Raw genomic sequence first — 12,873 nt, 5'->3', positions numbered from 1 at the left:
AGACAGACAGACAGACAGGAGTAAAACAGTTTATCTCTCTCTTTCAAAGCAAGGATATAAGTGTTTACAGTAGCAACATGAGATAAGCTGAAAAATCTTTTTCCAAATCTTGGTGCATTTATGCAGTGGCTGTGACCTTGACCTATTGATTCAAAGTTCAACAAGACTCTTGTTCTTTATACTTTTGTTCAAAGAAACATTTTCAACATTTTCAAGTTAATTTTTGAGACAGTTTGACACATCATATTGTTTAAAGATAGTATATAGAAACATATATATTGCCTCATTCCAGTCTATCTACTGCTACTGTGAACTTGAAAATGACATCAAAATCAAAGCTATAAAATGTTCCATTTCAAACATCCAGCATTCAAAAGAAATTGCATTTGCCTAAATTTCTTACTATCAATAGCTGCTGTAACTTTAACTATTCACTTCTAAACCCCAAGAACAATCAAGGTTTTCCACACCTCACAGGGCATGAAACCAAGATAAAGATATTGTTTAAGGCTTAAGGGGGCTTGCAGGTATAAATCAAGTTTTTTTTAAATATATGATTTCACTATATTTTTCTATAAATGAAATTTATCATATACTTAATTTTTTGTAAAGGTACCTTTTCTCTGTTGAACTAACAGGAGAAATAGAGGTAATATCGGAATAAAAAAAAGAACTGAATTACAGAAATCTTTAAATTTTACAATATTAAGGTGGTACCTAACACTACAGGGAGATAACTCTGTAATATCAGCTTAACGTTTTAATTACGTTGCGTTGTGAAGGCAATATAAAGCTTCTCAATGATCAAAATAAGTGTTTGTCAAACTGCTATATAACCAGTCTAATTTTTCTGACAAAACGCTTGGTTCAAATTTTTTGATTTTTTTATATTTTTGTAAAAGGGTCAAAGTAAATACTTTGTCAAAATTTTATGAAAATTAAACGAGCCAAATTAATTTTAGTGAAAGTGTTGGGTACCACCTTAAATACACCGACGAGTTAAAAAAGAAATTTCAATTTTAATGCAAAAAAAATGGCATTTTTTTTTTACCAAAGGGAGATAATTTGGAGCTTTTTTTAATGATAAATACATTTTAAAATCATCTGGGACAAAAAGGTATTGATTTTTTTGGTGGATTTTTTTTCCATATGGTGAAGTCACAACTAATAAAGTAAAAATAAAATTTGTAATGAAAAAAAAAAGGTTAAAATTGTTGACAATACTTTTGTTCCCTCAAGCCTCCTTAAAAGAATTTGTCCTAAAAACAAAATTTTGATCCCAGAATGGTATTCATCATATCATCAAACAAATTTGACTTTGTAACTTTAAACTAAATCTGCTAATAAAATATTTCTCTTTAAAATAATATATATATAATAATTGATACCTTGTCTATAACTCCCAGCATTTCCTGGTATAAATAGGATAGGAACACCATTCACAGGAACCTTCCTTAAAATACAATCATATGTGTATCATTAATATCTACACATACATCATCAAAAAACCTCAAAGAAATTCCAGGTTACTTTCCCTGTTTAATCCTGTTTTTTTAGTTTCCGTTCTTCAATTAATGTGAATTGATAAAACAATATAAATTAAATACAAATTGAACAAAGAATCATAAAAGGGTGGTAATTAAATGATTTTGTATGCCTTAAGACCAAAAAAAAAACACTAAAAAGAATTATACTATTCAGTTTTAATTGAAATTTATAAGAAATGTATTGAACTAATTGAAAATGTGCACACAGAAAAGACACTATGTCTGACAATACAATTGAACTTTTGAGGCAGCTGATTGAAAAGCTGTCCTGATGAGATGCAAATGACAAAGATGAAGAAAAAGGAGAGAAACCAACAACACCTTGCACAGGATATAACCATATTTAAAGAAATAACTATATTAATTTTAACATTCTTCTTTGTTTTGTAGATGAATAACTAAAGGATGACATAAAAAGTTCAATGTAGGATAAAAAAAAACTTAATTCATATAGTTTTCACTGACCTCCCTACCACCCTCCTCCTTCTTAACTTAAAAGGATATATAAAATCTATGTCAATTAAACAAAACTTGCAGCAATTTTTACCCCTCCCCCCCCCCCCCCTCTAACTATTTGAATTAAGTTTTTTATTCTATATTGATTTTTGATGTCCTCCCTAAAGATGTCATATAATTCACTTGAAAATGTCGTTCATGTCATAGCTGTGGGGGAGATCTCTATCTTTGAAAGTTTTAGAGGTTGGCAGGTATGCATACATTTTCTCAATTCTTTTCCATTTTTTTTTACATCACAATTGGAAAAAAACATATATTAATAAAAGAAGTTGTGTGTCATTCAAACAGCAATGCAACCAAGGCAAAGTTGACTTTAGGTAGATGTTGATATTCATTTAGGTCCCCATGTCTTTTGATACTTCTAGAATTTCAGTATCTATTGTTATAACTGCTATCACATTAACATGATTAATATTTATAGTATATCAAAAGTCTTACCTATTTGATTCTAATTTTCTGGCATACTGGCTAAAAGTAAGAAAAAAATAATATACATTAATATAACTATTGGAATGAAGATTATCAAAATTATAATAATAAATCTATATAGATCTTAGACTTACCTCTACTACTCCTATCAACTTCTATGAACATCATTGGTGAAAAGCCAAGTGTGGGAACCTTGAATATCTAATATTTTGTCAGTGCCCCTGTTGGTGTGGTTTATTTCAAATACAATTTTAAGTTATTAGTAGTTAGTAGTAGAGTTATTCCTTCATTGTAAACATTGATGATTATCATTTTTCAAGATTTTATAATATATAACTTGACTTTCGCTTATATTGATCATTTTTCTAGATTTTACAATATATAACTTGACTTTCGCTTATATTGATCATTTTTCTAGATTTTACAATATATAACTTGACTTTCGCTTATATTGATCACTGTAACAACAAATGAAAAATATTTGCTCCATTTTTTTTTCAAACTACGTCTAAATTCCCCAACTAAGATAGTCTGAACAATGAATTCATTCAAAAGTCCCTACATGTACATGAACTATAATATTTGTTCTGTGTAGTTGCATTAAATTTTTAGACTGTGTATGTTATAGCATAAGCAATAGGCGATCCAATATCTAATAAGTTTGTTGGTTGAATGCTTTCTTGAGAAAAATGGGATAAAATATCATACATCATAATAAAAATAGAACAGAAAGGATATGGGGTATTATTATTAATAATAGAACAGAAAGGATATGGGGTATTCATGAATGACACAGAATTAGTACCTCTCTGACCTTTTTGAAAATACGCCCCATATTCATATGTAAATTATTAACAAGCATTATTTGCAAGAATGCATGATGAATGCTAGTAATTTGACATTAATTTGAACTGTGCATGATAGTTGCACAGGCTAGCAGAAATCTTGATTGCAGTTTTATTGCTGGTAGTCATGGTAGTGAAGATGATCATACATGTATATTGATTGCAAGATCAGATAAAAGAGTTCTGCAGAAAAACTTGCACATCAATGATGAGGAAATCTATTGGTATATATTAAAATTGACTTTAATATGAATCAGTCTGTTAAAACTACCAATATAAACTTAAATTAATGGAATTACAACAAGAATACACATGCTTAAACGTGTTGTCTATTTTACTGACCATTAACTTTATGTTGAAAGGCTTAAAGACTATACCACAAGTATCAAATAAACTTAATATTTCAAAAGATCAATAACAAATTCAGTGAGGTCAAAGTCAGATAAATAATGTCCAACAGACATGTTCACCTTGCAATCATTCCTTACACAGTAACACCAAATAAATATGATCTATAACTTATGGTATTTGAAAAATAGACCAAAACTCAAAAACAGAACATTGACCAATGAAGCATGTAAATGAAGTCACGGTCATATGAAACCTATACTTAATATAGTAAACCTACTACTTATACATGTTACAGTAACTCATAAACACTTTCAGACCTCATCCTGTAACTTTAATCTTGATCACTGATCCATATAATGAGGCCCTCTGACTGACATGTAGCATTGCAGGAACCCATGTGTCAAAGATATTTATATATATCTGATTACTCATAATAAATGAGAAATTCACATGACAAAATAGACTATATGTTTTTCAAGCAGTCCATGTTGAACCATGACAATCATGACAATGGACATATGACAGACATATATCAAGGTATGAAGTATAAAGCTTTAAACAAATAGTTCACATACGCCACAGCCACTGTTGCAGGATTTAATCTCCATGTCTTGCAAATAGCAACCTATGTTACAGGCACAGCAAAAACCAAAAGCAAACGTTTTTTTTCTTTCTTTTCCTTAAAACAATTTATAAATAACATCTTAGAGAAATGAAGGTTTCAGAGCAAATGCATCAAGATTTCCATTAAATTAATATTTGATGAGAACTTATTATCCAAAGTGTCAAAGACATTGGTGATATAAATAAACTCATCATAGATACCAGGATTGAAATTCTATATTTACGCCAGACGCGTGTTTCGTCTACAAAAGAAATAACATAAGTTTTGTAAAATTTTAGCAATAATTGTAAACATGATGGTGCTAACAATGCATTTTACAATATAATCAATATTTCTATGGTACATAAGTAAAATAACTCCTTTAAATATAAGCAATCAGCACTGATTTTCAAATCTGTCTGAAACCTTGATGATATAAACCTTTAAAAAAATCTGGCACGAATTGTACACATGAGCATGATGAGAGTGCTAACACTGCAATTATCCATATAAATCAATATGTCTTTTATAAATAATTGATCTACACTGATTTTCTTATTAGTGCAAGAAACTGCTGATATAAACCTATGATATTATATAAAGGCAACAGTACGTAGTGTACCGCTGTTTGAAAGTCATAAATCTGTTGAGAGAAAACAAATCCTGATAACAAACTAAAACTGAGGGAAACACATTAACTTTAAGACATGTAAGAGGAAAACAAAGAAACAACAAACACTGGAGTGCAACACAAAAACAGAACTATAATATATAACAACTGCCATTTTCCTGACCGGGTACAGGACATTTTAAGAAAAAATTTGTAAGGGTTCCGCAGAACCCAGTGTCTCGCCTACTTTTGCTGTAACTCCCAGGCTCAACAAAAATCAGGAAAACAATCAATAAAAATATTCCTATTGATACTATCTTTTGATTGTAAGAAGCTTCTGTCCAAATTTCAGGATAGTTTATGAATCGAATAAATGTTTTAAAAACTTTAACTGCAGACTGTATGTAATGTTAACTGGAAGAAAAACTTATAATTTATAAGTAAAATACAGATACACAGGTACCAAATATTACATGTAACAAAATTTCCTTTCTAGATACTAGCTTTTGATCATAAACAAGCTTCTGTCCAAGTTTGGTACAAATTTAAAATAGTGTAAGAAAGTCATTAAATTTTTAAAAACTTTAATCAAAGAGTGAATGTAATGTTTCCCTGCAGAAAAACTAAGTCCATTTATAAGTAAAAAACAGAAAAAAAGGAATTTTTTTTTGCAAACTTTACTTCTGGATACTATCTTATGATCATAAACAAGCTTCTGTCCAAATTTGGTAGAAATCCAGTAAAGTTTAAGAAAGATATTCAAATTTTAAAAACTTTAACCACAGAGTGAATGTAATGTTTCCCGCAGAAAAACTAAGTCCATTTTTAAATAAAATACAGAAAAAATGGAATTTAATTTTACAAAATTTACTTCTGGATACTATCTTATGATCATAAACAAGCTTCTGTCCAAGTTTAATAGAAAACCAGTATAGTTTAAGAACGATATTCAAATTTTAAAAACTTTAACCACAGAGTGAATGTAATGTTTCCCCGCAGAAAAACTAAGCTTTTTCGACTAAAGGCAAAGGCTCGACAAAAATGGTGGGGTGAATCTGGTTTTGTGGCTACATGACAAGACAGCTTGTATAAATCTGTCTCCATTTTAAAAAACATTTGTATAAAGACAGATTTGGTCTGAGGTAGTGTTAATATGTATCAACAATATAACTTTTTATGTAAATAGACTCAATATATATTTTGCAGTAATTGTATTGCAAATTCATCACTAATATTTAACCCAAATTTCCTTTTTCTTACACCAATTTCTTTTGCGAAGCAGTGAACAACTTTACCTACCCTTCACCGTAGATAAACAGTCTGTATCTTGGATATTTTTCCTTGAGTCTCTTTCCCAATGGTATTTGCTGGAAATAAAAAATAGATAAAATCATGTTCAATGTGTAGGGTTGATCAAAGATCAGCCTTCAATCTTTTTTTTTCTTTAAGGAGAGAACAAAATTGCAGCAATATATTGCCAAATATATCATGTATGGATATAAAATGATGAACATACTGTAAAATAATGTAGAATACAATGATGTTGAAACATCATTTTTGGGAAAAAAAACTCCCAAGCTAGTTCAGTACAATTTTTCAAACATAGATTTAAAATGGTCATCTGTTTATAAATGTAAAGCTTAAAATATTCATATTATTAGTTATCTAGTGTGAAATTTCAAGCTCGTTGAGTAGCTTTTAGCTAAGTGAGTAGTAATTTTACCATTTGTAAAGGGGCATAACTCTAAAATGGTAAAAGTAAAACAATCAAAATTCAAACCTGATCTGTGTACTCGCTTAGATTAAAAACTATATCTCTGTACGTAATTATTTTGTATTTTCAAGACAACATAAATTATGTACAGTTATGCTACAAATTTACAACTCTCAGTTTTATGCTAGACATGCTGTTTTTATCTATCAATCATGAATATTCAATAGCTATGTACATGTAGGCGTGTCATAATCTTGAAAACCAGCCAGTATGCAGCTATGATTTCATTGGTAACCAGTATTAAAAAGATAAATATAGCACATGTTTGGTTTGATCTGTCATTAATTTCTTGTGCTCCGGTCCCACATTTAATGAAAAGTAAACTGGGACTAATTCAAAGTCAGTCGGGTTATTGTTGTAAATTATGTATTGATGAACTAGTTCCCAGAATATATCAATTGCTATCAATTTACTGTGAATAATATTTTTTTTCAATTCAGATACAACTAGCAAGCGATATAAAAAGGTGACAGTATGATCTTTGTGTCCATTTATTTAATAATATTAACTATTGTGATCAGCTACTGATTTTATCCCTAACTTAATTTGTTGTTTTTCTTTATTGAAGTAGGAATTATAAGGCTACTGGTGCAGTGTAAGGCGACTTAAGAGAAGTACCAATGAAGATGTGTATATTGGTTTAATTAAGAATGAACAATAGGAAGCAGGGGCGGATCCAGCCATTTTAAAAAGAGGGGGTTCCCAACCCAGGCCAGGACAAAGGGACGGGGGGGGGGGGTTCCAACTATATGTCCCCATTCAAATGCATTGAGCAGCCAAAAACAGAGCAGTTCCAACTCCTGGAATCCCCCCCTGAATTCGCCAATGGGAAGCTGAGTTACAAATTATCACAGTACCATTGATATCTTGGTGGCACATGAAGTGTTTTTAGATTTTAGTATATGCCACAGTGCATGAACTTATACAGCTGTATACATAGATTAGTGCATATTGACGTTATAACATGTGTGCCTTGAAAAAGAGTACAAATGTATATAACGTAATGGTACCCAAATTGCACCTATTTAGCAAAAATAGCAGCGGAAATCTTACAAGATTTCCTGAAGACTTAACAATTTGTATTTTTATGATTTGATACGAAGCACATCTTTCAACATAGATAAAACTATTTAGATATGCACAAAACGTTCACAGTATTTATCAACAGATGAAATGTTTACTGATTAAGCAAAATGTACTGAAACGTCGCCATGCTACGTCATTAAAACGTCATCTTTTTAAAATGAGCAAATACAATATGTTACAAGTATCCATTTAAAAAAAAAGTGAAGAGTAAGCATGGACTGATATCCAATTGTTCAAAATATTTTAAGAAATTAAAAAGCTCTGTTATTAGACTTTTGACGATGTGAATTTAAGCATGGATGCAATTTGGGTTCTCCAGTCATGCTTCAGTGATTCCCTATATAATCAACCAAATTTTTTCCACGAAAGGGGGGGCCCGGGCCACCCAGGATCCGCCTATGATTAGACCAATTTTTCTATGATTCCATATGGAATAAAAATCAAATTGGTGTACCTTTATAATAAAGAAGGATACGGCTACAAAATAAACACAGAATGGACATTTTTGTCTTTATCATAAATTAACGTAGATGAAAAAACTGTCAAAATAGGTGCAATTTGGGTACCGTCACATTAGTATGGTGATGGAACAGTTCCCTGAACATATATAATAGTGAATTGACATAATGCTACTTTAAAGCAACTAGTGCCTCAAGTTTTTTTAATTGATACCCAGCTGGGATAGCATCCTAAGCTATTGGATAAGACCAAGTGCCGTTGCGTTTTAAATTGGTGGCCAGGCAGTGTTGATATCCTTAATACCAGATTAAAGATAATACCAGTATCTTGAACAATTGGTTATAGGCGAAATTATACTGGTTTGTGCACCGATTATATTCACTGTAAATTATTCCTGCACATGCACACAATTGCTTATAGTAATTCAGTTGCTTAGCTGGGCTTCACTAGCTATAAAAGTAGTCATGGTAGTGGTAATCCAGATAGTGGAGGAAAGAATAAAGAAGTGGCAGATCTATGGGGAACAGGGAAGGGAACCCCTTCTTTTGATGACAATAAATGCATTTGATTGGGAACATATGGTTGGAACCCAACCCCCCTTTAATTTAACCTGGGGTGGGGGCTATCCTGGGTTGGCAAACACCCCCCCCCCCCCTTTTTTTTAAATGGATGGATCCGCCCCTGCATATACTTTGGATAAGGGTTTATGCATAGCTAGTGAGTTTTAGGTATGGGTTAGGATAAGGTGAATAAATTTTAGTATTTAGCTTTATATGGGTGGGACCCTTCAGTATTAAAAAGAGTGCCGGCAAATCGTCTTATATTGTATATTCCCAGTAGACACGTCTTCGTGAATCTTACAATGTATTCTGGCATTTCAAACATGTATGTCATATGACATTTATTCTTTTCGAAATTAGATAAGTAGTCCCAAATTCCATAAACAATAATTCCAACGCAAACAAGACAATATCCTATTTTCCACGGCGAAACCATTTTTCCGCTTGATTCCTTATTTTGTATTTACCGGTTTTGCTTGTGTACTAGGAAGTATGAGCTCCTTCTCTTGGGAGCACCACATGTTGTGTTCACTGGTTTTAAAAGAGGGTCGTAATGGGGGTACCGTCATAACAAATAACGGTAAAAATTATTGCCAAAAGACGTTAACGGTAATTTTTGGTCTTTGACGATAAAATATAAACTTTCTTTTAGACGATAACAACCTAGACTAATTTTGATGAATCACGTAAAAAAAGATTAAAAAAATCGGACGGTAACGAAAAAAAATGAAGTCCATTTAAAAGTAAAATACAGAAAAACATGAACAAATTTTAACAAAATTTCCTTGTAGAAACTAGCTTTCGATCATAAACAAGCGTCTGTCCATGTTTTATTAAAATTATCAAGGATTTGCTCACATAATAAACCTTAGTTTATGTACATGAATATTTCCTAATATATTAAAATCTGCTAAAGTTGCTCCCATATTTAAAGGAGGGGATAAAACAGACCCAAACAATAATCGACCCATTTCAATTCAGTTACCCACTGTGTCCAAGTTATTTGAAAAAACTGTCTTTAAACAACTTTAATTATCGCTATTTTGTGCATTTTTCCTTTGATTTTTTGTAGATAATTTTTCATATCATGCTATTCGCTTGAGATGGGAAATTATCGCTAGAAACTAAGAAAGCACGTGGTGTTGCTAACGAAATTGACATGAAATTGACAACGTCGTCATAGGTAAAATAGCAATAAACAGATTATCATTGGTCATCTCACTCGTACCGGCTCAAGCGAGAAAGACAATCCCGTTGAGATGCTCAACGATAATCTATAAATAGTTATTCTTAACCATTCACAAATTATTAATACAACAGCAGTCTGGATTTAGAGAAAAACATTCTTGTCATACAGCACTCATTAATTAAGCATGTTAAGATAATTGATAAATAGATTTTAAGAAGGCTTTGATTTTTTTATTATTAATTGGCTTTGGCTTTTAACTAGCTGTCAGTAACTGTGAGTACTCTCAAATCGTATTTTCTTGTTAATTCGACCTGTTGATACTGTTTATAATGCTTTTTTTGTTATTTTTTAAATATATATGGATCTTGTCTGTACACCACCTTTGATTATTTGTAATATCTTCAATTTTTCACTTATTCTTACTACATTTGTATAAACTTCAAGATTATAATTATTTTTTTAAAACCGGTTTTTTTCTAAAGTGAATTTTGATTGGTTAAATATTTCTCAGTGATGTCCTGCCATGGCTTTGTTTGAATATGTTTGTTAGCTTGTTGGTCATGAATGTTTGTCTCTAATATTTAATTAACTGTGCATTTGTATTCAGATATCGCAGATCAAATTTATTCGTTCATTGTGTAATCATACGTTTTTTGATTGAGTTAAGTCTGCCAATTGATATTTTATCGTGTGTTCTATGTTGTGATGTTATGCTATTGTTTCAGAAAAAGGGAGAAGGTTTGGATCCATTAAAACGTTTAATCCCGCTGCAAATGTTTGCACCTGTCCTAAGTCAGGAATCTGATGTTATATATATCATGTACAGTAGTTGTCGTTTGTTTATGTAATATATACGTGTTTCTCGTTTTTTCCATATAGATTAGACCGTTGGTTTTCCCGTTTGAATGGTTTTACACTAGTAATTTTGGGGCCCTTTATAGCTTGTTGTTCGGTGTGAGCCAAGGCTCCGTGTTGAAGGCCGTACTCTAACCTATAATGGTTTACTAACTTTTTAAATTGTTATTTGGATGAAGAGTTGTCTCATTGGCACTCACACCACATATTCCTATATCTATTTTAGTGCTAGTATATAATTGTTATGAAAATTTATATAGGTACGAGATGCTTATAATTAAAATATGGAATGTTTTTCTTTTTAATAATAATAGACTTTTTTAATACTATCAAAGTATTTAATAGGTTTCCAACTTTTTTCCACGAGTTAACTCGTTTTAGTTGTTTTTTTCCTGAACAGCAGGATTGTCGATGATAACGATTTTGCCATTTCTTTGAGAGTTTCTCTCTCAAATACATTTTCTTATTATCCAGATTTTTGTGATAAAAATGTCGGTTATTGATTTGGGGATGTACGGCGGGCGGGCGGTCGGCAATCAAATGTTGTCTGTGCATTAACTCATGAACCGTGCAACCAAAGCTTTTAAAATTTTAATATGTTGTTACTGACAACTAAATGAAGGTCAAGTTCAATAATGGCGATTTTGACTTTTACCGTTCAGGAGTTGTGGTTCTTGAAAGATTGAAAAATGGAGTTTCCAGTCGTGTCCGTGCATTAACGCAAAAACTGTTCTACCAAAGCTTCCCAAATTTTAATATGTTGTTACTGACAACTAAATGAAGGTCAAGGTCAATAATGGCGATTTTGACTTTTACCGTTCAGGAGTTATGGTTCTTAAAAGGTTGAAAAATGGAGTTTCCAGTCGTGTCCGTGCATTTACGCAAAAACTGTTCTACCAAAGCTTCCCAAATTTTAATATGTTGTTACTGACAACTAAATGCAGGTCAATTTCAATAATGGCGATTTTGACCTTTACCGTTCAGGATTTGTGGTTCTTGAAAGATTGAAAAATGGAGTTTCCAGTCGTGTCCGTGCATTTACGCAAAAACTGTTCTACCAAACCTTCCCAAATTTTAATATGTTCAACGGTTCCTGACAACTAAATGAAAGTCAAGTTCAATAATGGCGATTTTGACTTTTACCGTTCAGGAGTTATGGTTCTTGAAAGATTGAAAAATGGAGTTTCCAGTCGTGTCCGTGCATTTACGCAAAAACTATTCTACCAATGCTTCCCAAATTTTAATATGTTGTTACTGATGACAAAATGGAGGTCAAGTTCAATAATGACGACTTTGACTTTTACCGTTCAGGAGTTATGGTTCTTGAAAGTCTGAAAAAATTGTGTTTCCAGTCGTGTCCGTGCATTTTCTCATGAACCATTCAACCAAAGCTTATTAATGTATATTGTTTTAATAACTATTAAAATCAAGTGCCCTACTAGCTCTATTGGTTATTTGGCAATATATATTTGTAGTTTGTGAAAAGATGTTGCTAGTGTTGATAGTGTAAAGGTAACATTATTCTTTATATGGTGATATAAACCATTTCAGTCGCCAGTTTTTCCTCATAATTTATTACATGTCACCAAATCTTAATTTCCACGTAAGACACTCAGGTGTCATAATTAGAACAGAATCTGGTAAACCTTCTCTGGTTTTCAAAAAGAGTCGTGTTGATCTTTAGATTCCTATGTAGTGTTTTGTAGAATTTTGTTTGTCATACATCGTTCTTCAACTTTTACCATGATGTTTTGATATTGTTGCCGACTATTTAAATGAGTTTAAAATCCCTTTGAAATATGCGGCCTGTTTTAAGTAGTCAGGAGTATACCCCTATTAATGAAGTCTGTACTGACTCAACATGCATGAGCTTAAGGTATTTATTGAGATATGTGCACATTATATGATGGTTCTAAATAGATAGTACTATTCAGACATGAGGAAACTGACAATTGGAAAGTTGAAATCATCCTTTTTTAAAAGATTTTGGTTTGAAGGTGTCAATCAGTGTCAATATCAAAGTAAAGGTCAAGATATGAAGCAAACAT

General features: G+C 31.6%; 1 protein-coding gene across 1 annotated transcript in view; it reads right to left on the bottom strand.

Annotated features, from left to right (window-relative positions):
* Nucleotides 1-9,256, bottom strand: part of LOC134724961 (GPI inositol-deacylase-like) — a 144,785-nt gene extending 135,529 nt beyond the window's left edge. Inside the window, exons 1-4 of the mRNA XM_063588380.1 lie at nt 9,083-9,256; nt 6,202-6,269; nt 2,502-2,531; nt 1,389-1,453 (exon numbers count right to left, since the gene is read on the bottom strand). Coding sequence (XP_063444450.1) covers nt 1,389-1,453; nt 2,502-2,531; nt 6,202-6,269; nt 9,083-9,217 — 298 coding nt within the window. The 5' untranslated portion in view covers nt 9,218-9,256. The remainder of the gene's footprint in view (nt 1-1,388; nt 1,454-2,501; nt 2,532-6,201; nt 6,270-9,082) is intronic.
* Nucleotides 9,257-12,873: the final 3,617 nt, after the last annotated feature.

Source organism: Mytilus trossulus, chromosome 7, assembly GCF_036588685.1.
Source record: "Mytilus trossulus isolate FHL-02 chromosome 7, PNRI_Mtr1.1.1.hap1, whole genome shotgun sequence".
NCBI classification, from domain to species: domain Eukaryota; kingdom Metazoa; phylum Mollusca; class Bivalvia; order Mytilida; family Mytilidae; genus Mytilus; species Mytilus trossulus.
Note: the sequence above shows the minus strand (reverse complement) of the source record. Positions and strands in the feature narration are given on the sequence as shown.